General features: G+C 50.8%; 1 protein-coding gene across 1 annotated transcript in view; it reads right to left on the reverse strand.

Moving 5' to 3' along the window:
* Window positions 1-16,414, reverse strand: part of LOC145361508 (voltage-dependent T-type calcium channel subunit alpha-1I-like) — a 165,465-nt gene that overhangs the window by 113,079 nt on the left and 35,972 nt on the right. Inside the window, exons 6-8 of the mRNA XM_080217320.1 lie at window positions 15,357-15,449; window positions 8,553-8,844; window positions 554-903 (exon numbers count right to left, since the gene is read on the reverse strand). Coding sequence (XP_080073446.1) covers window positions 554-903; window positions 8,553-8,844; window positions 15,357-15,449 — 735 coding nt within the window. The remainder of the gene's footprint in view (window positions 1-553; window positions 904-8,552; window positions 8,845-15,356; window positions 15,450-16,414) is intronic.

Consider the following 16,414-nt stretch of genomic DNA (forward strand, 5'->3'; position numbering starts at 1 on the left):
ATAATACCCTTTCTATAATAGGGTGACCAGAACTGTACACAGTATTCCAAGTGTGGCCTTACCAATGTCTTGTGCAACTTTAATAAGACGTCCCAATTCCTGTATTCAACGTTCTGACCGATGAAACCAAGCATGCTGAATGCCTTCTCCACCACTCTGTCCACCTGTGACTCCACTTTCAAGGAGCTATGAACCTGTACCCCTAGATCTCTTAGTTCTGTAACTCTCCCCAACGCCCTACCATTAACTGAGTAAGTCCTGCCCTGGTCCAATCGATCAAAATGCATCACCTCGCATTTATCTAAATTAAACTCCAGCTGCCATTCGTCAGCCCAATTGATCAAGATCCCGTTGCAATCGGAGATAACTTTCTTCACTGCCCACCATGCCACCGATCTCAGTGTCACCTGCAAGCTTACTAACCATGCCCCCTAAATTCTCATCCAAATCATTAACATAAATGACAAGTAACAGTGGGCCCAGCACCAATCCCTGAGGCACACCACTTTTAATTGAACATCAACCCAGGTGGGCCACATATTTGGAACGGTACCTGTTCATGGTGCTCGATGCCCATGCTAATGGTGTTGATTAAGATGGCCATCATGATGCCGCGGTTGAAGTACTTGCTCTCCACGATGTTGGTCAGTTTGCACCGCACCTCGCCCCACATCTCGGCATACCACCTCGCCTCCGGCCTCCCCGACTCGCCCTCTTTCGCCCAGACCACCGCCGTGCCAGCCTCTGCGTCGCCCGCGTCCGAGGCTTTGGCGGCTGGGCCCAGCTCACCGCCGTGGCACTGCGGGCAGTGACTGGGGTCGGAGGTCAAGCTCAGGACGATGGGCTGGACGAGGGCGCGTGGCGTGTACTCCAGGTTGTCTGTCGCGTGGCGGTGGTGGAGCTCTGCGGAGAAGGAGACGGGAGCCATGAAGGAGGGGAGGAGGGGGGAGCCCAGGGAGGAAGAGAAATATATAAATTAAAGAATGAATTAACAGCAGGCTGACCCTCAGATCATCTCACCTGCACCCAGATCACAACCAAATATCATTTTCCTTTATTTTTAAAAAGTGGAGTTTATTTAATAGTGTCACAAATAGGCTTATATTAACACTGCAAAGAAGTGACTGTGAAAATCCCCTCGTCGCACACTCCTGTTTGGGTACACTGAGGGAGGATTTAGCACGGCCAATACACTCTAACCAGGACGCCTTTTGGACTGTGGGAGGAAACCAGAGCACCCGGAGGAAACCCACGCAGAATTGGGGAGAACATGCAGACTTCGCACAGACAGTGACCCAAATCGGGAATCGAACCCGGGTGCCTGGCGCTGTGAGGCAGCAGTGCTAACCACTCTGCCACCCCTTATTCCTTCTCCTGCAAAAGACCTTACACTTCCATCGCAACCTCAGGACATCCTACAGCACTTCTGCAGCCAATAAAATACGTCTCAAGCGCAGTTGCTTTGTAACGTAGGCAGCGCGGCAGGCAATGTGCACACAGCAAGATCCCACAGGTAATAATGGGAGATCATAATTAAAATCATGAGGGGTGTGGATAGGGTGAACAGTTGGAAGCTTTCTCCCAGGGCACAAATGACAATTACAAGGGGGCACAAGTTCAAGGTAAGTGGGGGGGGGAACGGTTCAGTAGGGATGTGCAGGGGAAGTTTCTTTTACAGAGGGTGGTGGGGCCTGGAATGCACTGCCAAGTGATGTGGTTGACAGAGATACGTTGGCAACAGTTAAGACTTATCTGGATAGGCGTATGAATGGACGGGGAATAGAGGGAGACAGGCGGTTGGTTGGATAGGTAAATGTGATCGGTGCAGGCTTGATGGACCAAAAGGCCTGTTCCTATGCTGTACCGTTCTTTGTTCCATCATCTGTTGGTGCCACGTTGGTTGAAGGATGAATATTGGTTGACGCGCTGGCAGAACATCCCTGCCCATCTTTGAGATAGTGTCATGGGATCGTCTCTGTTCACTTGACACCCCAAACCTCAGACACTGGCTTTCAAACATCAACTCAACAATGGGGGTGGCACAGTGGGTTAGCACTGCTGCCTCACAGCACCAGGGACTCAGGTTCAATTCCTGGCTTGGGTCACTGTGTGTGGATTCTGCACATTCTCCCCACGTCTGCGTGGGTTTCCTCCACGTGCTCCAGTTTCTCCCACAGTCTGAAAGACGCACTGGTTAGGGTGCATTGGCCGTGCTAAATTCTCCCTCACTGTACCAGGACAGACGATTAGGGGATTTTCACTGTCACTTTATTGTAGTGTTAATGTAAGTCTTTTGTGGCATTAATAAATAAACTTTAAAATTACCAATACCAGCTTTTATTCAGTCAGTCATAGAATCCCAACAGTGCAGAAGGAGGCTATTCGGCTCATTCAGCCTGCCCTGACCACAATCCCACCCAGGCCCTATTCCTATAACACCATGTATTCACCCTAGCTAATCCCCTTGATTTAGCATGGCCAATCCACCAAACTGCACATCAGTCCAGTAACATAACCACTGCATCCATTAACGGTGGGATTATTAGATGGAGTGTTTACACGGTAACCTTCACTGTTACATCAGAAAACGTGGCCAATCTCTCTTCTACTTGGGAAGGAAATCTGCCCCCGTTACCTGGCCTGGCCTACACGTGACTCCAGACCCACACTGACACCAGTCTTGCCGGAGATCTTCTTTCCTTGAAGGCCCAAAGCCGGTGCACAGGTTGGACCAGCAGACTGGTTAACGCTCCTTCCTCAAGAGCGCCAGGGGCCCAGGTTCAATTCTAGCCTGGGGTGAGTCTGTCTGTGCGGAGTCTGCACATTCTCCCTGTGTCTGCATGGGTTTCCTCAGGGTGCTCTGGTTTCCTCCCACGGTCCAAAGATGTGCAGGTTAGGTGGATTGGCCGTGCTAAATTGCCCCTTAGTGTCAGGGGGGAATTAAGAAGGTAAATAACGTGGGGGTTACAGGGATAGGACAGGACTGGGTGGGATTGTTGTCGGCGCAGACTCAATGGTCTCCTTCTGCACTGTAGGGATTCTATGATTCTCTCACTGGGCAAACCCAAATCTACCTCCTTGCTTGCTCCAAAAATTTAATCCAATTCATGTTACCCCATAAAGCACACAAACAAGATCCAAGCTGACAAGGTGTGGCATTTCACCCCAACTTGGGCTTAATCTGACACTCGATCTTAGCTAAAGGGCAGTCTTGCCAGAGGTGCCACACCTCAAATCAATGGGGGGTAGTTTAGGGGTGACCATAACCCATCAGTGCCTTACCTGCCTTAATTAAACACAGATTAGAATCCACCCAACCCGCACATCTTTGGACTACGGGAGGAAACCAGAGCACCCAGAAGAAACCCATGCAGACCATAAGATATAGGAGCAGAATTAGGCCATTCAGCCCATCAAATCTGCTCCACCATTCAATCATGGCTGATATTTTTCTCATCCCCATTCTCCCACCTTCTTCCCATAATTCCTGATCCCCTTATTGATCAAGAACCTATCTATCTCTGTCTTAAAGACACTCAATGACCTGGCCTCCACAGCCCTTGGTGGCAAAGTGTTTCTTCAGGAGTCTCCAAAATGCAGCTAATGAAACAACAACAAAAACTTATAAATCAAAGCAATGGTTGAATAAAGAAATATCATGCCTCCAAACTTGGGACCTCACCCTGGATCATTCCAAACTCCTCATACCTTGCCACAGTTCCTTATTTATAGTGAATCAGTTGGTCAGCTGACTATTACACCACTCTGTGATTGGTTCCATGTTTTACTGGTTCAGCTGACCCTTACAGCTTGTTCCCATTGGTCACATTACATCTAATACAAAATTTGGCAGAGATTACATTCTAAAAATGAGTTCCACAGATTCCCCACTCTCTGGATGAAGAAATTCCTCCTCATCTCTGTTTTAAAGGATCGTCCCTTTAGCCTGAGGTTGTGCCCTCTGGTTCTAGTTTCTCCTACTAGTGGAAACATCCTCTCCACGTCTGCTCTCAATAAGATTTCCTCCCCCTCATTCTTCTAAACTCCAATGGGTACAGAGCCAGAGTCCTCAACCATTCCTCATACGACAAGCTCTTCATTCCAGGGATCATTCTTGTGAACCTCCTCTGGACCCTTTCTAAGGACAGCACATCCTTCCTTAGATACGGGGCCCAAAACTGCTCGCGATACTCCAAATGGGGTCTGACCAGAGCCTTACACAGCCTCAGCAGTACAGTCCCTGTTCTCGTTTTCAAGCCCTCTAGAAACGAATGCTAACATTGCATTTGCTTTCCTGTTAACCTGAAGAGAGTTCTTTTGTGCTTCAGATTTCCAAAGCCTTTCCCCATTTAGAGAATAGTCTACGCCTCTAGTCTCCCCACCAAAGTGCGTAACCTCACACTTTCCCAAGTCGTACTCCAGAACACGGACAGAACGTGCAAACTCCAGACAGACAGACAGTCTCCCGAGGTGGAATCGAGCCCCACCACTGCGCAGCCATGCTGCCCTGCCATTAACTGGCCACGTCTAACTGAGCCAGGGCGAGAAGCAAATCGAATTGGGGAGAGTCAAATAATAAAAAAAATCTGAAGGACTCAGTGTCGAGGATGTTTAGGTTTGAGAGATTCCTGGTCTCTTTGAAGGAATCATGGGAAATGAGAAGATGGCAGGAGGAGAGAATTATGGGAAGTGGGAAGCCAATGGGAGGGCAGGAAGATGGCGTTGAATTTGGGAAACGGCCACGCTGATTTGGCGGAACAGGCTGGAGAGGTCACACTGCGGGGTCCCGCTCTTATTTCTAATCTCCTCCTGATATCAGGAGGAGTCTCGGTGTTGAAGGAGAGAGGGAGATTTGCTCGGTCTCGCAGCCAGGGGGTTGGGAGACCCTGGGGGCCCAAGACACATGTGGATGAAAGGGAAATGGAGATGAATTGACTTCACAACACTGACAGCACATCAAAGGCCAGGCCCTGTGTGTGGGATGTTTTGCAGTCTGTCTGAAGGAGGTGTTGAGGAAATCTGTGTCAGAATAAAGTAGCAGGGTGTCGAATCCTTTACGAGTCTCTGTATCCTCGGGCTGTATTTGCGGACACCCCCAAGAGTTGGTGCTGCAAAGGTCAGGAAATTCTCCTCTTAAATTTGCATTGCTACCTCTTCGGAATCTCACTGAGCAAGAGGAGGCCATTTGGCCCCTCGAGCCTGTACCAGCTCTGTTTAATATTCTCCCTCCTCCTGTTCTGTAATCCTCCAAATGTCTTGTTCTCCTGTATTTCCTCTAACAGATCACAAAAAAAAATCTGCTTCCCCCTCCTGTCCACTCCCAGTTGTCATTTGCTGTGTCAACACTATTCTCCAGTCAATCTCTCTCCTGTTATTCTGTGCCACTCTCTCTGTCTGGCTTACTCGGACCTCTCTTATTTCTGTCCAACAAATGACCCACTTTCTAAAGCTAAATTTGATGTTAGTTTCATCACTATCCACTAACTAACTAAATCACATCGAAACATAGAAGCAGGAGGAGGCCATTCTGCCCTTCCAGCCCCTGCTCCGCCATTCATTTTGATCATGGCTGATCATCAAATTCAATATCCCGATCCCCCCCTTCCCCCCATATCCCTTGATCCCTTTAGCCCCAAGAGCCAAATATAATTTCTTCTTGAAATCAGACAATATTTTGGCCTCAACTACTTTCTGTGGGAGTGAATTCCACACATTCACCACCCTCTGGGTGAAGAAATTTGTCCTCACCTCAATCCTAAAAAGTTGACCCCTTATCCTCAAACTATGACCTCAGTTAGCATGGTGGTTAGCACTGCTGCCTCACAGCGCCAGGGACCTGGGTTCAACTCCGGCCTCGGGTGAATGTGTGGAGGGTGCACGTTCTCCCTGTTTCTGTGAGGGTTTCCTCCGGGTGCTCCAGTTTCCTCCCACAGTCCAGAGATGCGCAGGTTGGGTGGATTGGCCATGCTAAATTGTCCCTTAGTGTCTCAAGATGTGTGGATTACGTGGATTGGCCATGCTAAATTATCCCTTAGTGTCCAAAGATGTGCAGATTAGGTGGATTAGCCATGCTAAATTGTCCCTTAGTGTCCAAAGATGTGCAGATTAGGTGGATTGGCCATGCTAAATTGTCCCTTAGTGTCCAAAGATGTGTAGGTTAGGGTGGATTGACCATGCTAAATTGTCCCTTAGCGTCCAAAGATGTGCAGGTTAGGGTGGATTGGCCATGCTAAATTGCGGCTCTGTGTCAGGAGGATGATTAGGGTGAACATGAGGGGTTATGGGGATGGGGCCTGGGTGGGATTGCGGTCGGTGCAGATTCGAAGGGCCGAGGGGCTTTCTTCTGCGCTGCAGGGATTCAATGATTGGGTCTGGGCGACCCTCACCATTGGGAATATGTTGGTGTTCTCTCCTCCTGCCTGACGCCCGCCCCCCCGGCCCCGTTGCAAGCCCACTTTGCTTTTGATTTGAATTGTACAGATCCGCCTCTGACGTTTCCGCGGTTGGAGTTGATGAGTTTGCCGTTCCAATGGAGGCACTTGATCCAAACACAACACGATTCCACATCGATACACACACTGGCCTCGGTTAAACCTACATAAAAAAAACCCGCATTGGACAAAAGGACCCAGCTGTACAGAAGAGATTGAGTGCCTGAAAATGTCACTCTCCATAAATATTCCACTGTCTGTTATTTCAGAAGGACATCAGTGGACAACGGTAATGATTAGTCGAGTTGTTTGCTGAAACCAGGATGTATTTATATAACTCACTTCTGGCTGATAGCTTCAGTCTGTGCCACAGGAAACTGGCAGCACAGTTCAACGATTTTCTGGAGCTTAATGGTCTCTCGCGCTGTCAACCATGGTTCCCTGGGTAGCACTCTTTGAGTCAAAGGTCACAGGTTCAAAAGCCACACTTGAGCAGAAAATCAAAGTTGACAGTCCCACTGTGGTACTAATGGAATACAGCATTGTCAGAGGGTCAGTGCTAGGGAGTGCCACACTGTCAGAGGGTCAGTGCTGAGGGAGTGCCGCACTGTCAGAGGGTCAGTGCTGAGGGAGTGCTGCACTGTCAGAGGGTCAGTGCTGAGGGAGTGCTGCACTGTCAGAGGGTCAGTGCTGAGGGAGTGCCGCACTGTCAGAGGGTCAGTGCTGAGGGAGTGCCACACTGTCAGAGTCAGTACTGAGGGAGTGCCACACTGTCAGAGGGTTAGCACTGAGGGAGTGCCGCACTGTCAGAGGGTTAGCACTGAGGGAGTACCGCACTGTCAGAGAGTCAGTGCTGAGGGAGTGCCGCACTGTCAGAGGGTCAGTGCTGAGGGAGTGCCGCACTGTCAGAGGGTCAGTGCTGAGGGAGTGCCGCACTGTCAGAGGGTCAGTGCTGAGGGAGTGCCGCACTGTCAGAGGGTCAGTGCTGAGGGAGTGCCGCACTGTCAGAGGGTCAGTGTTGAGGGAGTACCGTACTGTCAGAGGGTCAGTGCTGAGGGAGTGCCGCACTGTCAGAGGGTCAGTGCTGAGGGAGTGCCGCACTGTCAGAGGGTCAGTGTTGAGGGAGTACCGTACTGTCAGAGGGTCAGTGCTGAGGGAGTGCCGCACTGTCAGAGGGTCAGTGCTGAGGGAGTGCCGCACTGTCAGGGGGTCAATGCTGAGGGAGTGCCGCACTGTCAGAGGGTCAGTGCTGAGGGAGTGCCGCACTGTCAGAGGGTCAGTACTGAGGGAGTGCCGCACTGTCAGAGGGTCAGTATTGTCAGTACAGTAGAGATCCGGTCAGTACTTCTAAAAAGAAAGGAGACTGTTCTTAAATGCTTTTAAAAGTGTGGTAGTTACATGTACACACACACACACACGCACACACACACACACACGCACACACACACGCACACACACACGCACACACGCACGCACACACACACACACACACACACACACACACTCAGACAGACAGACACAGAGACACACGCACACACAGACTCACAGACAGACATACACAAACACACATGCACGCACAGAGACACGCACTCAGCCACACACAAACACATAGACACACTTTTGATGTCTTTAAGTTTTATACCTGTGTATGTCTGTTCTCATGTCCCGAGTGTTAATAAATGAATTTGTAAAGTGCTTCCTCAACCCCTGTGAGTGATTGGTGCCTTGTGCCTGGTGAGGAAGCCCAAACTTTTATATCATTATAATAACACAGACTGCTTTCCCTCCAATACGACAGTGATCACATTTCAGAAACATTTCACTGGCCATGAGGCGCTGCGGGAAATCCTGAGGTAACAAAACCTGCTCCAGAATTGACCTAACAGATTTGCCAGACATTGAGTAAGGTTCCCTGGGTTGCACCCACCCCCTCCCCAGATAAGGTTCCCCAGGGTGCACTCTTCCGTCCCCTGATACAGTTCCCCGGGGCACACCCTCCCCTCCCTGGACACGGTTCCCCAAGGTCCGCCCTCCCCTCCCCGGATAAGGTTCCCCAGACCGTGCTCTCCCCTCCCCGGATAAGGTTCCCCGGGGCGTGCCTCCCCTCCCCGGATTACCTACCGCACTCGTGGCAGAGGCCGAGATCGGTGCTTCCTCCCCGGTTGCCCTGGAAACGGGTGTGGATGCTGGCGTAGAGGCCCACGGTCCGCCGTTTGGCCTTACGCAGGATGTGACACACGTACTGGAAGATCTCCTCGTAGCAGTCTCCGGGCTCGGCGAAACTGGCCACGGTGCTGGAGGAGAGGTACAGGGCTCGCTGCTCCTGCATCAGCTGGTGTTCCCGCTGCTTGGTCTCCGAGAACTGGGTCGCTATGACAACCAAGCACAGGTTAATCATGAAAAACGAACCTACCTGAGGGAGAGAAGGAGAGGGACCGTGAATAGGGTTCCCCGGCCATCCCACCCCAGCACTTCCCAGAACCAGCCCAATGTAGGCCTACCTGTGGCACCCATAAATAAACCTGAACTATCTCCTGATAAGACCAGGCCGTGGGTGGCACAAGAAGAAATTCCTCCTCATCTCAGTGTTAAATTGGCGCCCCTTCATTCTGAGACTCTTCCCTCTGGTCCCAGACTCTCCCATGAGGAGAGACATCCACTGGATCCAACTTTGCCTGAAAACACTCCTTCAGAACTCTCTGGGATGTTTTACTGGGATTAGTGCACTATATCAATGCAAGTTGTTATTGTAATCAGTTGTTCAGATATGTAGCTCTTCACCCCCACGCCTCCCCACCCCTCCCGCCCCCCCCTCCGACCTATCCTTCCCCCCTCGCCTCGCCCCGGTCACTCTCCACACATCTGGCAACTTCCAATTATGACAAAAAGTTACCGACTTGACGCGTACCAACATTGTTTCTCTACAGGAAATTTCTAGGACGTCACAGAAACACATTGTCCAGGACACCATGGCGGCACAGTGCCTAGCACGGCCACCTCACAGCGCCAGGGACCCAGGTTCGATTCCCGGCTTGGGTCACTGTCTGTGTGGAGTTTGCACGTTCTCCCCCGTGCCTGCGTGGGTTTCCTCCAGATGCTCCAGTTTCCTCCCACGTTCCAAAAGGCGTGCTGGTTAGGGTGCATTGACCATACTAAATTCTCCCTCACTGTACCCGAACAGGAGTGTGGAGACTCGGAGATTTCCACAGTAACTTCATTGCAGTGTTAGTGTAAGCCTACTTGTGACATTGATAAATAAACTCTACCAGTCATTCTCTCATTGCTATTTGTGGGATCTTGCTGCGTATGAATTACTTGCCGCACTTCCTACAACAGTGACTATTGTGTGGAGTTTGCACATTCTCCCCGTGTCTGCGTGGGTTTCCTCCAGGTGCTCCGGTTTCCTCCCATAGTCCAAAGATGTGCGGGTTAGGTTGATTGGCAATGCTAAAACTTGCCCCTTAGTATCCTAAGTTGCAGAGGTTAGAGGGATTAGTGGATAAATACATAGGGATATGGGGGTAGGGCCTGGTTGGGATTGTGGTCGGTGCAGACTCGATGGGCCGAATGGCCTCTTTCAGCAACTGTAGCATTCTATAGAATAGGAGTAGGCCATTTGGCCCCTCGTGTCTGCTCTGCCATTCCACAGGATTACGGATGATCTGATATTCCTCAAATCCTCTTTCCTGCCCTTTCCCCGTAGCCCTTGATTCCCTTCCTGATCAAAAATCTATCTCAGCCTTAAATATACACAGGGACTCTGTCCCCTCCCCTCTGTGGCAAAGAGTTCTCAACCCTCAGAGAAGAAATTCCTCCTCGGCTCAGTGTTAAATTGGTGCCCCTTCATTCTGAGACTCTGCCCTCTGGACCAGACTTCCCCCCGAGGGGAGACATCCACTGTCTCCAATGCTGCCTGAAAACACTCCTTCGAAACGCTTTGGGATGTTTCACTGGGATTAGCACGCTATATGAATGTAAGTTGTTGTTGTTGTAACTCTACCACAGACATGTAGCTCTTCACCCACCACCTACCCTCCGACACCTGTCCGTGGGTTGCACGGCCAATCCATCTAACCCGCACGACTGCGGGACTAAACTGGAGCACCCAGAGGAAACCCACACAGACACGGGGAGAATGTGCAGACTCCACACAGACAGTGACCCAAGCTGGGAATTGAACCCAGGTCTCTGGCGCTGTGAGGCAGCAGTGCTAACCCACTGTGCCACCCTGCCATCTATCTAAGGGAAAGCTTGATATTTGCGATGTAATTCGACAGCGATTAACATCATGGTGGGGTGGCCATGTATGTGCAGTTGGGGGAGTGGGTTGGGGGGGAACTAGCCATTCGGTATCTGTTTGATGAATCTGTCTGGTGAGGAACTTACCTCATTCCAGGAGCTGACACGGAGTTTTACAGAATATATTCTGGAATGTAAAAGGAAGGCTCAGCATCTGAAAGGACACCTGTCAACTAATCGGCTTGTCACCGCTGTGTGAAACCGGAGTGGAAGCTGCTTATCAGAGACAGCAGCCAGTGTGGAAGCTGCTTCTGAATGAGGAACCTGGGAGAGAGAAGTGTGTGTGTGTGTGTGTGTGTGTGAGTGTGTGTGTGTGTGTGTGTGTGTGTGTGTGTGTGTGTGGGTGTTTGTGTGTGTGTTGTGAGTGTGTGAAGGTGTTTGTGTGAGGGTCTGTGTGTGTGTATGTGTGTGTGAGTGCGTGTGTATGTATGTGAGTGTGTGTGTGTGAGTGTGTGTTTGAGTATGTGAGTGAGTGTGTGTGGGAGTGTGTGTGTGGGAGTGTGTGTGTGGGAGTGTGTGCGAGTGTGTGTGTGAATGTGCGAATGTGTGTGTGTGCGTGCATGTGTGTGAGTATGTGTGTGTGAGTGTGTATGTGTGTGTGTGAATGTATATGAGTGTGTGTGTGTATGTGTTTGAGTATGTGAGTGTGTGTGTGAGTGTGCGTGTGTGTGTATGTGTGAGTGTGTGTGTGAATGTCTGTGAGTGTGCGTGGGTGTGTATGTGTGAGTATGTATGTGTGTGTGTTTGTATGTGTGTGTATGTGTGAGTGTGTGTGTGTGTGTTTGTATGTGTGTGTATGTGTGAGTATGTGTGTGTGTGTGTTTGTATGTGTGTGTATGTGTGAGTATGTGTGTGTGTGTGTACACAGACTTGCGCAAGGTTCCACATTAGAAGCTATGCTGATGTTAATAAATAGCTCACTTCCACTCGTCGAGATGTAAGTGTGATACAGCACAGGAGGGAACATACAAGACCTCTCCAACTGAGATATATTCCACTGCAGAGGAAAGGTGGTAACACAGCGGCACGGTGGCACAGGGGTTAGCACTGCTGCCTCACAGCACCAGGGACCTGAGTTCGATTCAGGCCTCAGGTGACTGTGTGGAGTTTGCACATTCTCCCTGTGTCAGCGTGGGTTTCCTCAGGTTCTCCAGTTTCCTCCCACTGTCCAAAGATGTGTTCTGTTAATTGGGCCATGATAAATTGCCCCTCAGTGTCGGGAGATTAGTGTGCAGTTTTGGTCTCCTTATTTGAGAGAGGATGTGAAGGCATTGGAGGCGGTTCAGAGAAAGTTCACCAGATTGAGTCCAGGGATGAGGGGTTTATTTTACGAGGAGAGATTGAGCCAGAGAGAATGATATCCCAGCATATACCCCGTCCAATCCTTGCATATCTTAAACAAAAACAGAAAATTCTGGGAGCATTCTGCAGCTCGGTCAGTAACTGGAGAGAGATAACCAGGTGAATATTTCCAATCATTGTTGACAAAGGTTCATTGACCTGAAACATTTCCGTCTTAACTCTCTCCACTGACCCTGCCAAACCGGCACCAGTTTTCCATCAGTTTCTGCTTTTATTTCAGATTTCCAATATCTTGCTCTCATTTGTAGGAACATAGGAACAGGAATAGGCCCTCGAGCCTGGTCCACACTTCAATGTGGTCATGGCTGATCAGACACCTCAATGCCTTTTACCCCACACTCTCCCCATAACCAGTGACGTTGCTGTTAATCAGAGAGCTATCAGTCTCTGCTTTAAGTATAGACAGAAAGAAGTCTCACAACACCAGCTTAAAGTCCAACAGGTTTACTTGCACCAAATGCCACAAGCTTTCGGAGTAGGCTTTAAGTATAGAGATTCATAGCATGGAACAAAGCCCTTTGGCACAACTCGTCCATGCCACCCTGATTTCCTGAACTGAACTAGTCCCATTTAGACTCATAGAGTCACTGAGGTTTACAGCATGGAAATAGGCTCTTCAGTCCAACTTGTCCATGCCGCCCTTTTCTTTAAAACCCCAAAGCTAGTCCCAGTTGCCCGCATTTGGCCCATATCCCTCTATACCCATCTTATACATGTAACTGTCTAAAAGACAAAATTGTACCAGCCTCTACAGAGTTGTTCCAGACACTCACCACCCTCTGAATTGCTCCCTGGATCCTTTTATATCTCTCTGCTCTCACCTTAAAGCTATGCCCTCTAGTTTTAGACTCCTCTACCTTTGGGAAAAGATATTGACTATCTAGCTGATCTGTGTCCCTCATTATTTTATAGACCTCTGTAAGATCACCCCTCAGCCTTCTACGCTCCAGAGAAAAAAGTCTCAGTCTAGCCAGCCTTTCCTTATAACTCAATCCATCAAATCCCAGGAGCATCCTAGAAATCTTCTCTGTACTCTTTCTAGTTTAATAATATCCTTTCTATAATAATTTGCCTGCCTAGGGCCCATATGCCTCTAAACCTTTCCCATCCATATACTCATCCAAATGTCTTTTAAATGTTGGAATTGTACCCTTTTTAAAATTTATTAGTGTCACAAATAGACTTACATTAACACTGCAATTAAGTTACTGTAAAAATCCCCAAGTCACCACACTCCAGCGCCTGTTCGGGTACACTGAGGGAGAATTTAGCACGGCCAATGCATCCTAAACAGCACATCTTACAGACTCTAGGAAGGAAGCTGGGGCACCCAGAGGAAACCCACACAGGCACAGGGAGAATGTACAGACTCTACACAGACCCAATGACCCAAGCCGGGAATCGAACCCACAGTGAGGCAGCAGTGCTAACCACTGTGCCAGCCTACACAAGACCTCACTATTGCTGTGTTCAATATACAATTAAACTTCATTGTTCTGGTGTAAATGCAGAAGAAATTAATTTATCTCATGTAGCAATTCTGTCAATGATGAAGGAGCTGTGAGCTGAAACTGAGCAGCAGCAGAGAATTTTCTAGAATTGATGAATGGCAGCCCAGGTTAAATGAAAGGCAGAGAGCAGATTGGAATGGAGTGTTGGCGCTTCCTCTGATAAGATGGTTGGCAATCTACAATCTGATTAGTTTTTCTTATTTGTTATTCTTTCGTAAATTAGATTTTTAAAATTCCTTTCTTTTTTCCATTTTCCTTTTGAGGACAGAGAGACGTGACCTTATTTTAAACCTCATTGGCAACTTTCCAAATGTCCAAACACGTCCCACACCCCCATTGCGGAGAAGAAGTCTAAATATTCCAGAATATTACACTGCCAGCGAACTCTCTCGAGAGGTGGTAAGGTGGGGCCAGCAACACGGAGCCAACAAGGGTGGGGCCAACAAGGGTGGGGCCAACAAGGGTGGGGCCAACAAGGGTGGGGCTAACAAGGCAAGTACTAATATTATCATAGAATCCTACTGTGCAGAAGGAGGCCACTTGGCCCATTGAGCATGCACTGACCACAATCCCACTCAAGCCCTATCCCCATAATCTGATGCATTTACCCTAGCTAGTCCCCCTGACACTAAGGGGCAACTCAGCACGGCCAATGCACCCTAACCAGCACATCTTTCAGAGTGTGGGAAGAAACCAGAGCACCCAGAGGAAACCCACGCAGCTACGGGGAGAACGTGCAGACTCCCCACAGACAGAGTGACCTGAGGCCGGAATTGAACCTGGGTCCCTGGTACCTTAAGGCAGCAGTGCCAATCGCTGTGCCACCATGCCACCCCTTAACAAGGTAGGTGTGAGCAAGGCTGGGGTGGGGGAGGGGGGGGGGGCGGCAAGGAGGTTGGGGGGGGGGTGGGAGGTGGAGTGTGGGAAGACGGGGGGAGTGGGGAGGTGGGGAGGTGGCGGGGTGGGGACGTGGGGAGATGGGGGGTGGGATTAGGGGGCGGGGAGGCAGGGGGATGAGGATTGAAGAGGTAGGAGGTGGGGAGGAGGGTGTTGGGGAGGTGGGGAGGTGGGGGATGGGTGGTGGGGAGGGGAGGCCTGGGGGGCGGTGGTGGAGATGTGGGATGACGTTAGCAATTAGTGTGGTAATGTCGGGATTATTACGTATCGAAGTCCCACAGGCAGCAAATGCCATTGGTGACCAACCAGCAGGTGTTAGTTTGTTGTCTCAGGAAATTTGCCGCTCCCTCACGCACTGCAGCCCCAGATCATTCTTCCCCAGTCCAGCCAGCAGCTCAAAGACAACATCCTCATCCCTGGGTTCGAATCCCTCCATCTCCACCACCCCCACCACCCCCCCCGACCCCCATCTCTGTAATCTCCTCCCGCGCCATAGCTCTCCGAGCTCCCTGCATTCCTCTCCGGAATATCACACATCCCGGAATTCCTTCACCACCATCGGGGTACCTCTCACCAGCTGCCTGGGCCCCAAATCCCTCCATTCATCTCCCAACTTCCTGATCCTCATCAAAGACATTCCAGAAAACCGGCACCTGTCTCCATATCTCTGAGCGATGTTGGGAATGTTGTTGGATACACATTCCTGTCAGGGAATTGGCCGTGTTAAAGCTGCGTTATAAATCCAGTGGGATTTGGCCTGGGGAGAGGGTGAGGGAGCACTGAGAGGAGCTGACAGCAGTATAACTCTGATTCGGTGCCCTGTCCCAGCGGAGCTCTGTCCGGTCCAGGTACTTACTATGATCAGCAAGATAAAATAAATGAAATTGTAGAATGAGTGTGCGTCCATCACATAGTACATAATCTCCACCCAGCCTTCCAGTGTGATCACCTGCCAAAGGAAATAGAGAATCGTTAGCACCCAGCACCAACCCACTGACCCCTCCCACTGACCCCCCTACTGACCCCTCCCACTGATCTATCCCACTGACCCCTCCCACTGACCCCCCTACTGACCCCTCCACTGACCCCTCCCACTGGCCCCTCCCACTGATCCCCCCACTAACCCCTCCCACTGATCCCCCCACTAACCCCTCCCACTGACCCCCCCACTGACCCCCCCTACTAACGCCCCCACTGACCCCTCTACTGACCCTCCACTGACCCCTCCCACTGATCTATCCCACTGACCCCTCCACTGACCCCTCCCACTGAGCCCCCTACTGACCCCTCCCACTGACCCCCCTACTGACCCCTCCCACTGATCTATCCCACTGACCCCTCCCACTGATCTATCCCACTAACCCCTCCCACTGACCCCCCCACTAACCCCCCCTATTAACGCCCCCACTGACCCCTCTACTGACCCTCCACTGACCCCTCCCACTGATCTATCCCACTGACCCCTCCACTGACCCCTCCCACTGATCCCCCTACTGGCCCCTCCCACTGATCCCCCTACTGGCCCCTCCCACTGATCCCCCCACTAACCCCTCCCACTGATCCCCCCACTAACCCCTCCCACTGATCCCCCCACTAACCCCTCCCACTGACCCCCCCACTGACCCCCCCTACTAACGCCCCCACTGACCCCTCTACTGACCCTCCACTGACCCCCCCCACCGACACCTCCACTGACCCTCCCACTGACTCCCCACCGACCCTTTGCCTACTGACTCCTCCCACTGCCCCCCCCCGACCCCACTGAACCCTTCCCCACCGACCCTCCCCCACTAACCCCTCCTCCACTGACCTGTCCCCCACTGGTCCCTCCCACTGACGCTTCCTTCCCACTGACCACTCTTCCCCACTGACACCTCCCCAAGGCGGTGAGAAGGGGTGGGGAGAGTGTTGGGT

This window comes from Carcharhinus amblyrhynchos, chromosome 35 (assembly GCF_965287045.1).
Source record: "Carcharhinus amblyrhynchos chromosome 35, sCarAmb.v2.hapA, whole genome shotgun sequence".
NCBI lineage: Eukaryota > Metazoa > Chordata > Chondrichthyes > Carcharhiniformes > Carcharhinidae > Carcharhinus > Carcharhinus amblyrhynchos.